Source organism: Phlebotomus papatasi, chromosome 1 (genome assembly GCF_024763615.1).
Source record: "Phlebotomus papatasi isolate M1 chromosome 1, Ppap_2.1, whole genome shotgun sequence".
NCBI classification, from domain to species: domain Eukaryota; kingdom Metazoa; phylum Arthropoda; class Insecta; order Diptera; family Psychodidae; genus Phlebotomus; species Phlebotomus papatasi.
In genome coordinates this window covers 61,978,797-61,991,550 of record NC_077222.1, presented here as the reverse complement: position 1 = coordinate 61,991,550, position 12,754 = coordinate 61,978,797, and the positions used below count along the sequence as shown (strand labels likewise).

General features: G+C 38.0%; 1 protein-coding gene across 4 annotated transcripts in view; it reads right to left on the bottom strand.

Moving 5' to 3' along the window:
* Window positions 1-4,112: 4,112 nt before the first annotated feature.
* Window positions 4,113-12,754, bottom strand: part of LOC129809608 (sorting nexin-13-like) — a 55,043-nt gene continuing 46,401 nt past the window's right edge. For all 4 annotated transcript variants that reach the window (XM_055859562.1, XM_055859563.1, XM_055859564.1 and 1 more), the window contains exons 9-10: window positions 4,985-5,200; window positions 4,113-4,922 (exon numbers count right to left, since the gene is read on the bottom strand). In XM_055859562.1, the coding sequence (XP_055715537.1) occupies window positions 4,272-4,922; window positions 4,985-5,200 (867 nt within the window). In that variant the 3' untranslated portion in view covers window positions 4,113-4,271. The remainder of the gene's footprint in view (window positions 4,923-4,984; window positions 5,201-12,754) is intronic.

Below are 12,754 nucleotides of genomic sequence, written 5' to 3'. Positions count from 1 at the left end.
ACATACAACAATAAGAATTATTTACTAGAATCGCTGAAATTGGCTTAAGTCGTGAGTTAGCTTCCACCTCAGAAATAATTATAATTAACAATAATTATTGCACGTGAACTGAGTCATGAATTTACCAATAGTTTTATTTTCAGAGGAGGCTTAGTGAATTTTAGTAGAAATATTTGCATAAAAATCCAAGAAAGTTATCTTTTGTGGATACCAGTGAATGCTAAGCCTCGTTTGAAGTGTGTCAGGAACTAGCTTGGCTATGAACGAGCTTAGTCGTCTCTGGACTTTAGTCTTAAGTGTGTCTAGGGCATAACTCGACGATTTCCATGATTTTGTCGACATTTTCAATTTTTCTAGACAGAACGGAATCATTTGACCCACCGATTTGCTATTGCGTCAGATACTGTATTAAGTCTTGGGTCCATAAACGGCACAAATAAGGGGAAGTGGGGCACTTTTGAAAGTGGGGTACCTTTGAAATTGGAATTTTCACCTATTTTTAAATAAAATTGAGCCTTATCGTGATATAATTTAGCTGCACAAACACATTGAGAAGCTAAGTTACATTATGATCTGGCTCAGTTCCACTTAGGAGAAATATCCCAATTTCAATAGTGCCCCACTTTCAAAGGTGCTCAACTTCCCCTAGTAACCCGCTGCGATTTATAATATAAATATATTTCTCACTAAAGAAATCTTGCGAAGAGCTTAGGACTTTTTACTTGACCTAATATTATTTTGGTATTGTTTTCTTTTAGCTTCCCACCATGTTAATCATGTTAACAGCGTTATATTTCTCAACCTCTCCCAAATTAAATGGCTCATAGAAGGACGAAACTGAATCCAACCGGCCTTTTTTGGACTCAAGCATCTCAATCACCGTTAGTTCATCATCTTTCTGGGAAATTTCAATCCTATTTGATACATAATGGAAGATTTTTAGCTTCTCCTTTTTTGATAACATATTCAAATGTTTCAATTTAGGGTGAAGATACACAGCTAGAGGGAAGTGGGACACCTTTGAATTGATGCAGCTTAAAAATTGGGCCTTTTTGTCCTATTTTTAAATGCAATTGAGCCTTATCATAATCTAATTCAGCTCCTGTTGAGCTGAATTATATCATAATAAGGTACAGTTTCATTTTAGAATAGAATAAAATAGCCCAATTTCATTCAAGGCTGCACCAATTCGAAGGTTCCCCACTTCCCCCTACAAGAATTTTAAAATAAGCAATGCGTTCACAGACACATCAACCAACCTATTTCTTATTCGATTGGAAAATGCTCCTGTGACGCTAAAGGCTCTATCACAGCAGTGCAGTTGAAAGTCTGATATAGCAATACTCCTCTTATTCCCGTTTCTTTTAAACCTTCAACTCATTTAGTATCTTGTCTTTTTCGTTACTGTTCCCAACTGCAGGCCTTCTTTTTAAATTTAGCACAATTTTCCCTTGTAGTACTTCAGCAAGAGCCTTTGCTGATAGTGGTTCTTTTAACTCTTCTGCAGGAACTTTTTCTAAGCTAGATTCATCAGTTTCGTTTTCATCCTGTTCTTCAAAAAACCTGATCTTCAGCCGTTCGGCAAGCTTTTCGAGCTCCTTGTTGTGCAGCTGCATGAGCCAGGCTGAATCGGTCAGCTCACCTCGATGGAATAAACAAGATGAATTGCATCATGACCGCCCGGTCTCTTTTTCAAATAATACAGAAGAGCAGTAGATAATTCCCGAGACAGGCCAGTCTGTATTCCTGCCAAAGATTGGAATATGATATCAACAGTAATTAGAGGAATGTAGGCATGGTTCGCACAGAGTGAACCTTCAAACAATGTGAATTTCCTCTTTATTTGCAAAGAGCTGACTTACCATTTCTCATATCGTTTCATGAGCCTAATAATTATCTATCTTATGGCTAAGGAATGACGAACTACTAGTTCTTTGTAAACAAAGAGAAAATTTGCGTTCTTTGAAGGTTCACTCTGTGCGAACCATGCCAAGATTCCCCTACTGCTGTAAGTAGCGATGCGTTTTTCCTGTTTGTTCTTCCCTTGAAACTAGTCAACTGCTCATCATCTATTGTTAGATTTCCGCCAGGCATATAATATATTTGCAAAGCTTTATTCAAAAGTCAATAATAGGGAAATCCGGAAGTTGTCGGGAAGAGACAATCACTCAGGGAAACACATGAACTATCTCCAGAGCTTTCGGCTCGGTCTCCAAGCTTTCATCAGTGGTCAAGTCTTGCAATTTTTTCACAGAGACTCGTTCAGGGTTTTGGTCAAGATTACAACAGATTACAACGGGGGCACTATTCTCACACTGTCTTTTTTAATTTTTTGTAATATTTGGCACAATTTTTGGGTTTTCTTCTTCGTCTTGTGTCTTGCTGGGAATTTCTCTTTGTTAGCACTGCTCACTGTTAGCACTCCAGTGCTAATAAAGAGAAATTCCCAGAAAGACACAAGACGAAGAAGAAAACCCAAAAATTGTGCCAAATATTACAAAAAATTAAAAAAAAAAAACAGTGTAAGAATAGTGTCCCGTTCCCTCTCATGCCCTGTTGTAATCTTGACCAAAACCCTGAACGAGTCTCAGTGAAAAAATTGCAAGACTTGACCACTGATGAAGGTTTGGAGACCGAGCCGAAAGCTCTGGAGATAGTTGATGTCTTTCCCTGAGTGATTGTCTCTTCCCGACGACTTCCGGATTTTCCTATTTATTGATTGCAATTAACGTCGGCTTATTCCCACATATTCAAAAGATCCCAGATTTCTCTAATCGGACCGAGCTTATCTTTGGCTCTACGATTTGATCTGATTGTCTTGTCATCCAATCTTAAGAATGTAATAGTACTTTTGAAGCGCTTCTTAAACGTGGTTGCTCGGGTGATATTTATGCTGTTCCGTTCATTCCAAATTTCAGATGGGGGTTGCTACTGTAGAACCAAATATCACTCCCATGTACAAAATACCAATAAAAGCTCACATCCAATGTCATCTATTGGCTTCTACTGTTCTGCTCTACCATTTCAGTATAAACACGTATTGCTTCATTATTAGTGTGCTCTACAATCGTTAACACGATGTCTTTAAAATGATATAAATAAAATCATCTCGGAGATCCCGGATCTTCTTCCCTATAGCTTGAAATCGAAGACGGGGAAGCTTACCGGGAGGAATGACAACTTTATTCAGTTTTCCTCGGATTTTATTGTGAACAGGAACCTTCTTACTAGGCATCGCAGGTGTCTTTTGCTAGTTTTATCTTTACTGACACTGAAAGATTTTTCAACAGCAGGATCGTCTCGAGATATCGAGAAGTACCAGGTATCGGAGTTTCAAATATAATACCACCAAGTGTTCAAGTTTCTTCTCTGTCGTATTCTTGGTCATTTTCACTGAAGATTTCTAACCATTCCTTGATTTCGTCATCAGAATCAACGAAGAATGTCTCGTTGGCAACAAGAACGAAGAATTAATAAGGTTTCTATGCCAATCTACTTACGGGTTTTCAAGGTTAAAGGTTAAAAGGCTCTAAAGAACGTAATTCTCATTCGAATGGTATCATGTTTGGGTTCCTTGGAAAGGTCTTGGAATTTTCGATAAAACTGCACCAGTTCCAGTTGGTTCTGAACCGGTTCATAACGATAACTAACTTTTATCCGAAAATCAACTCTAACACTTCTGATGTGTATTTTGCGAAATATTTGGAGTTATTTTTGAATCGGTTTACATCGGGTGAGAACCGCTAAGGAATAAATGATGCTAAGGTATTTTTGAGGTATAGCATCTAAGTCAGAATTCGAGCACTTCGCAAAGCCCGTGAAGCTTTGCCACTCTTTTTTTAGCAATGATTTTAAGTTTATTGCCAAAAATATTTATAAATCAAATTTTATGTAAAATATACTTACCATTTTGTTAGGAATGCGTATTTCTTACCTTGAAAATTATATTACTGCATTCTTCCTTTAAGCATTTAAGTCTCAAAATGTGGTGCTGATAAGCCCCTTGATCAGTTTTTTCAGCGTGAAAAAAAATCTAAAGTCTCTTCTAAACAGCACTAAATCTTGGTGGAATGGGCAAGGGAATGGGGAAACGTATTTAAATAATACACAAATATCATCTAATTAATTTATTTCCATTTAAGCTAAATCTCTTTCTCCTCACCTTTTTCCCTACGCTAATACATCACTCTACAAGTCTTTCTCTAAAAAAAAGTCACAAAAAGGCGAAAATAAACTAAAATAGTAAATTAATCACAAATAAAAAAAGATAATCACTGTCTATCGACATGTTTTGTCATACTGTCCGTTTGATAGAGAAGAGTCAATATATCATTGAGGAGGACAAGCACGAGTCGCAGATTGAGTTTCTTGTACTGCCACATCGAGAAGAAGTTCAGCAAGCCCCACCGTGTGGTCTCTGAACCCACAACATGCTTCAGATCGTCCGACAGGAGGGCAAAAAGGGCTATTTTAGCTGCCATTCGTGTACGCAATTTTGTATTGTCCTCCCGTGGGACACTCTTTCGGGCCTGCCGACCATCTGGCCAGATGCTATTCAGTACACTCGATAGCAAAATCTCAATCTTGTCCACCTCTATTAGACTCTTTGCACCATGAATGATCTTTTTATTGGCCGTATTACTGACCCAAGGAGCACCTAGGAGACGATTGATGATACCCCTTCGCAGCCACTGGGATCGGGTCTGGAGATCAAACACTTCATCCAGGAGATTTAGAGCTGATGCCAGTGCTGGATACTCCGAAGATTCCAGCTGAATCAACGAAGTAACACCCAGAAATGACGGTTGCTCCTTCAGCGGACCCCTACCCAGGAAAATCTTAGCCAATCCCCCCACTAAATTATCCGGCATGTTCCGTATAGTCCTCATGCCAGTTTTCAGTGGATTCACCAAACTCTCAATCTGTCAAGAAAAATTGATCCTGAAAACCGATTTCAAGGAAATCAATAAAAACGGATTCTCACCGTTCGGATGACGGCTCCGCCCTGCATCCTCTTGTCATTGGTGTCTGGCTCTAAAAAGTCCCGAATAATGGCATTCATGTCATCATTCCCATGGGCTTTAATACAAATCTCACGCAAGAACTGATTGAGAATTGCCATTCGGTGTTCAAGGACGGTTCTTTGAGTATTTTGGAATGCTTTCTTGGCGGGAAAAGGTAGTTTGCCCAGAGATGGGAACTGCAACAAGGCAATCCTTTAGTAAAATTTATTTATTTATTTATCTCTCTTTAAGATATCAACATTAAGGCTTTCTTTTAAACGTAAAGGTCTTGGAAAACATTTTCTGAGTTCTTTTATCAAGTCTGTAGGAAACTGTGTCATCAGAGGAAGCAAATTCGTGGTGCTGAAAAATCTACGAACACGTAGCGTAAATGCGGATGCTTTGACTCCCTTCTGTTCGTAAGCTTTTCTTTAATTCTAATGTTTAAGAACGGTTCTCACCGATCAGACATGGTAGACTGGATCGGTAAAGATCATCCCTAAGTTCTAGAAGTAAAGAAAAGCTTACGAAAAGGATGGAGTCAATGTCACTCGCACTTACGGTATGTTGAAGCTGGGACATAAGGGTGACCCAGGTGAAACGACAATGAAAAGGAGACTGAGAGACCGAGTCTGCTGGCCCGGCTTAGATCTAGATGTAGTGAAGATGGTACAGTCATGTAAAGGTTGTCGATTGGCATCGGTTCCAAATAAACCCGATCCCATGTAAAGAAGGAGAACTACCACTTTGTTTCTGGATCGACTTAGCCATCGACTTCTTAGAACCCTTGCTGACCCTTACCTTCAGGAGAATATATTTTGGTATAAGAAGGTCAAGGAGATGAACTCCCTCCGGATGCGTCAGGGGGTGCAATCTTTTCAGGACAGGAAAACACAAAATTCTTTGCCAAAGCTTTCGAGCTCCAACGCGTCTTCCTCAGTGGTCAAATCTGTGATTTGTCTCTGAAATTTTGTTCGCACTGTCTGTCTACTACTCCAAATGAGGATTTACAGGGAAAATCGGGAATTCGTCGCGAGTACTCCTTGGACATTGATTGAGTTGGCCTCAGATCACTGTCCAAGAAGGAGTACCCGCGACGAATTCCCGATTTTCCCTGTAAATCCTCATTTGGAGTAGTAGACAGACAGTGCGAACAAAATTTTAGAGACAAATCACAGATTTGACCACTGAGGAAGACGCGTTGAAGCGTCGAAAGCTTTGGCAAAGAATTTTGTGTTTTCCTGTCCTGAAAGGATTGCACCCCCTGACGCATCCGGAGGGAGTTCATCTCCTTGACCTTCTTATACGAATTGCCGTCAGTAATCTACCGAATATTTTTTGGTAGTTTATCGACTATTTCAGTCGTTACTTATAAATCGAAATTACCAACAAAATCATTTCAAGAAAGACAATTTTGCGACTAGACAAGATTTTTACAAGACTTGAATATCCACGGACAATAACTTTTGACAACGCAAAGAAGTTTGTGAGTAATGAATTAGAGCGATACTGTAATTCCCTAGAAACACTTACGACTTAAGCCGAGAGACGGCTTAACGTAATTATAATCAAAATATTGATTTTACTAAATTCCCATCAGTTTTCCACAAACTAAACCATTTCTCGGCTTAAGCCGAGAGACGGCTTAGTCAGAAACTGATGGAAATGTAATTGATCATTAATTTGATTATAATTACTTTAAGCTGTCTCTCGGCCTAAGTCGTAAGTGTTTCTAGGGCATAAGGAAAACGCAATCTTCCTGAACAACACCATTCCCTACTGGCCCCAACAAAATGGAGAAGTGGAGAAGGCAGAACAGATCGCCGAAAAAACATCGAAAATAGACGTAGGAGATATGGTGTTGACGCGAAACCTCCAACAAGGGTAAACTTCAAACTGTCTTCTGGAAAACTTAGTATAAGGTGTAAATCAGAGGCAGCTGTTCTCGTCCAGGACTTGGAGACTGGAAAGAAGTTGGAGAGAAATATAGCTCATCTGAAGAAAGTTCCAGCAATGCAGACACAGAACCCTTAACATCAAAGCCAACGTGATTTTTTGCAAGGAGCTTTTCTTGTAATTTGAAATTAATGGTAAAAAGGAGAGATGTGGTAGACAACATGAAGATATGCCCTGAATACCGCAGCGCCATCTCGTCGACCGTCTATGGATGTCAGATGTAAGATGTTCATGGTGAAGAAAACAATTCTAAAAGTAATTTGCGAGTTTTCATTTAGCGCTGGTAAATACCACAAAGGTTAACCTTTTATTTAAATGATAGTGGACCAAACGAAGAATCAAGTAAGAAGTTCTTTGCTTTCCTAATTTAAACTTGGCTAAAGAGTGAAGATAATGGAGAAGGTGTATGGCGGCTATAATTAACCCTGTGAGCGACATTGCTGGTTTCCCAATCCGGAAAGGCAATATAGATCTTAAAGATAAGAAAAGGAGTGGTAGATGATCGGATGACACAACTATTATGCCTTAGACACACTTACGACTAAAATTCAGAGACGACTAAGCTAGTTTATAGCCATTGCCGCTCTGAATATGGATAGGGGACACTCTCATTTCCCTATCCATATTCAGAGCGGCAATGTTTATAGCCAAGTCAGTTCCTGACACACTTCAAACGAGACTTATCATTCACTGGTATCCACAAAACATAACTTTCCTGAGTTTTTATGCAGATATTTCTACTGAAATGCACTAATACTCCTCTGAAAATGAAACTATTTGTAATATCATGTCTCAGTACACGTCCAATAATTATTGTTAATTGCAATTATTTGTGAGGTGGAAGCTAACTCGCGACTTAAGCCAATTTAGGTAATTCTAGTGAATAATTCTTGTTGTTATACGTGAATTGTGAAGTAAATTTAAAAGTAGTTTCATTCCCAATGTACTACTAGTGCATTTCAGTAGAAATATCTGCATAAAAACCATAAAAAACTCAGGAAAGTTATTTTTTGCGGATACCAGTGAATGCTAAGCCTCATTTGTAGTGTGTCAGGAACTGACTTGGCTATGAACTAGCTTAGTCATCTCTGGACTTTAGTCGTAAGTGTGTCTAGGACATTAGATCCGTCCTGGAAGAGAATCCCAGAACTTCTACAAAAAATCTTGCATTAGAGCTCAACGTGAGATATAGAAATACATCATTATGAGAACCGTTGAGGTTGGAGGTACGGGGTAGCTCACTCAGAAAAAGCAGATTTATCCCAAACCTTGGACTTCAAGCCTTCGTCTGTGGTGAAATCTTACGATTTAAACTGCCTCTAAAATAATTTACTTAATATTTTTGGTGGTAGTATTTCTTGAAAAACCACTTGGGCTTCTGTATGATAAATGCAATTCTCACAAAGGCAATCTTAATGTTTGACCACAGAGGAAGGCTTGGAGTCCAAGCCGAAAGCTTTGGGGAAAATTTACTTTTTCTGAGCTACCCCACACCTCCAAGGCTAACTGGTTCTTATACGATAAAAGTATTCGTCAGCACTCATTAGGAATGTAGGGGAAAGTGCTCTCCCTTCGAACGTTCATGCTTTCGAATAATGTGAATTTCTTTTGTTTTTCGTAAGAGATTTATGCCCAACGCACAATAACTTTTGTTTTGTAAACATGTTTTTGACATTTCAATGAGAATGAGTGAGATCTAGATCTAGTCATCTCGCTCATTCTTTTAGAAAATTTTAAAAACATGTTTACAAACAAAAGTTATTGTACGTTGGACATTACACTAAATTATCACGAAATTATCAACAATTGATGATAAGCCAACTAATATTTAATGGAAATGTATAAGTGCTGTAGAAAAACAAAAAGAAAATTCTCATTATTCGAAGGCATGAACGTTCGAAGGGAGCGTACTTTCCCCTAACTACATTTCGACATTTGAGAAATGTGGGCTACATGTATTAAAGCTGGGCCTCTGGATACTCCATGCATCTAGAATACTCATTGGCATTGGACACAAAAAAATGGGTGCTATACGCCAATGTAACTCAAAAGAGGACTTGAAAGCTACGCTTTGAGATAGCTGATCAAGTCAGTAAACCAAGCTTAACAGCATAGAGAGGGCTTATATCCATTTGGTGGGATCATGAAGGAGTAATTTACTTCGAAATCTTACCACAGACACACGGACATATAACTGACTCAGACGGATACTGGTTAAAATCCCGAAGGCCGAAATCCCGCAGCTACTCTCACAATTGCACCTCCGCTTGCTGGAAGCAAGGCAAAGGGAAATTTTCTGTGTTTTGGGAAAAATTATTCCACAGACTATCATCCGGATAATTCCGGCATCCTTCAGGATTTTGACCATACGGGATTTTGGCTTTCGGGATTTTGGCTGCCACCGACCCAGACCTATACTGTCAGTGCTGTCAGTAGTTTGATTGTTTGTAGAGGGACATTGCACAAAACAAGGAACAACCTCTTGAACAGGAAAGTTGTATATCATCACGACAACTCCAGGCCACATCTCAAAACAAACCAAAGCAAAGCTAATATGAGATGCAGTGGAAAATAACTAAAGCGTCCGCTGAACTCACCAGATTTAGCATCAACCTAATTATCTCTTCAGGGTACTGCAAAATAGCGATTTATACACAGATAGTATTTTGTAAATGTTTGTACAAATATTCGTTAATCGTGCTCGTTAATTTTTCATTAACGGTCATTTTTGCCGATTGTCTGTAATGTTTTGCTAATGTTTGCGCAATATACAGACATTTACGAACATTTTTATCATTTGTTCGTAATTTTTTGTCAAAGAAACAAAAAATTAAGAACAAAGAGCAAAATTTCACGAAACGTTTTGAAATTTTCATCATCCCCCATTTTGAAATGTCATGCGACGTCAGATTCTGAAGAAGGTGTTGTGTTCAGTGAATTAGACAGTTTTTTGTAAAGATTTAGCTTTAAGGAGCTCCCTGGTTGAGTGAAAGTGTGAGGAAATATTGTCCACTTTACAAGGTGAATGAGTTTGTGTTATTTAATTAAAGTTACCGGCAATAACCAAAAACCGGCATAACCTTCAAATTACTCTCGCAGCTCACGGAAAGCGACATTGATGATCTTCTCCCCCTTGGGGGCCTCCGACTGACCTTCAGGAGGAAGTGGAAAGAATGGAAAGGGCTTGATCAGCTCCAAGAGAAACCATCTTCTCCAGTGCCGTTCTGCTCTACAGGGAGCTGGATTGGGATTAAATTCCAAGAAGTCTTAGAGTGTCGGCAAGGACAAAATCTTAAACATATTTACGAGAAACAGGGTGTCTTCTCAAACAGCATCAAGATCAGCTCATCGCACTCGCGGTTGAGTTTTCCAGAAAGAATAATATTTTGCTTTCATGCAAAATATTGGAACAGCGTTTCGGATGAAATTATAGAGCAATTACAATACTGCGTAAAAAGGACATATCCAGGTGCGAAACAGATTTTGAGGTGTAGCAATATTATATTCGTAAATGTTCTGAAACACACAGGAAAATGTTCGTAAAATTTTGTCAGACGAACAAAAAATTACGAACAAATGACAAGATTTTACGAACATTTTCCTGTGTGTTTACGAACATTTACGAACAAATGTTTGTAAAAGTACAAAAAATGTTCGTCAAATGATCATTTTACGAACAATGTTTGTGAAAAAAGTACAACATTTTACGAAGTTTGTATTAAATTAATGTGTCACCAAAAATACAACAAAAATTATTTAGAGAATATCAAAATTGAAGTGGAAAAATTAGAATTGTCCGAAAGTTGTTGCCGGAGAGGCAACATCCAGATTGCCATCATTCAAGTGTCGTTAACTCTTTCCGGACCGCAGCATATGCTGCAAGCCAATATCATCATTTTTTAATCAAAAATATCTAAGCGCAGAAATTAATTGCAGTCCTACAAAAAATATCTTATATTTGGACATCCTTATAGTTTGTAATCATCCAAAAGAATTGAATTTTTCTCAGTTCTGAATAATTAAAAAACACTGTTTTTCACTGAATATTCATATGCTGCTTTGGGTACTCAGAGTCCCAAAAGAGACAAAAGAGTTAATCGCCCTATACTTGACACTAGGGGCCGTTCTATTCTGGACGCTAAAGGAACGACTTATCCGGCAACTATATAATTACAGCCTCCTGAGCTACGGAAAAGAGCAAGGAGACTTTCTGAACCTTTCGGAAAGGATTCTTCCTCTTGGCTAAGCTCTACTACAAGTCAGGGCTTCATTATGTTTTTAGGATTGCTCGAAAACGCGTCGTGTGATTTTTTTCAATTTTGGATATGTTTTAGAGATTACTCAGGCGAACATTTCGTCCTGATACGAAAATACCGTTGAATCATTCCTAATAACGGTTTTACAAGGTCATAGATTAAAAAGACACTAGAGAGCGCATTTATCAAGCGATTGGGGTCATGTTTGGGCTCGTTGGAAAGGTCTTGGAATTTCCGACATAACTGAATCGGTTCCAATCGGTTGTGAACCGGTACTGAACCGGTTCATAACCGATAACTAATTTTTAAACGAAATTCAATCAAATTACTCCGGAGGTGTATTTTGGGAAATATTTTGAGTGATTTATGAACCGGTTCATATCGGTTGTGAACCGGTAATGAAACGATAAGTAACTTTTGTTCGAATATAATTTTTATTAGGGTAAGTGTGCCAAATTCCGGCCAGCTTGCAATTCCGGCCACCTTTTTTGTTCCTGAAATTTCCATGAATTTCTAGTTTTTACATACTCTAGAGATTATACAATCCAAAAGAATAACAAAAAATGTAGCTTCGACAAACAAGATGACGTGAAAAAGGCATTGGAAGAATTCCTGAAGGGCAAGGAACTATGAGAATGAAGGTGGCCGAAATAAAGCACCAAAGCTATGTCTACATTTTTATTTATTTTAAAATGTATTAAGAATAATTTTAAAGTAAATAAAGACGATATACTGTCTACAAGGCTCTAAGCAACACTCCTAAAGTAGAAGGAATGAAAAAAATCAATTTCTATTAAATATATTACATTTCAAACTTGAGACTTTGGCGCTTGCATGCAACTATGACGAAATTTGGCACACTTACCCTACTCTTTAAACTATTTTGTGGAATCTATTGAGTGATTTATGAATAGATTTAAATCGGTTGTTAACTTATGATGTTAACTTAATTTAACTCGTCGTACAATTTTTTCTTTAATTTTTCGAAATGTTTTAGAGTTTCGTGTTTAGTTTTCAGAAATTTCGTCATTATGTGAAAATACCGTTTTTTACGTAGAAAATAGTAACGGCTTTTTTTTTTGGTTAAAGGTTAAAAAAGGCTCTAGATAGCGTCCTTCTCAACCGAACGGTATCATGTTTGGGTTCGTTGGAAAGGTCTTGGAATTTTTCACAAGCTGGAGTCAATTTCAATCGGTTACGAACCGGTAATGAACCGATTATGAACCGATAAGTAATTTTTGTCTGAAAATCAATTCTACCAGTCTTAAAATTATTTTGGGCAATCGTTTGAGTGATTTATGAATTGGTTGTGAACCAAAGAACTATAAGTGATACGAAAGCAATTTTGAGGCATAGCATTTAAGTAACAAATTCGATAATTTCGCAAAGCTGGGACGCTTTGTCATCCCTTTTTTTCTCTGATAAAATGATTTTTTTACTGACAAAATTTACTGATTTTTTGATTCAAGATGTTTATTCCGTTGGAATTATACGACTTAAAGATGATAGGGAAGTAAACTAAAATTTTCTATTTCAGGA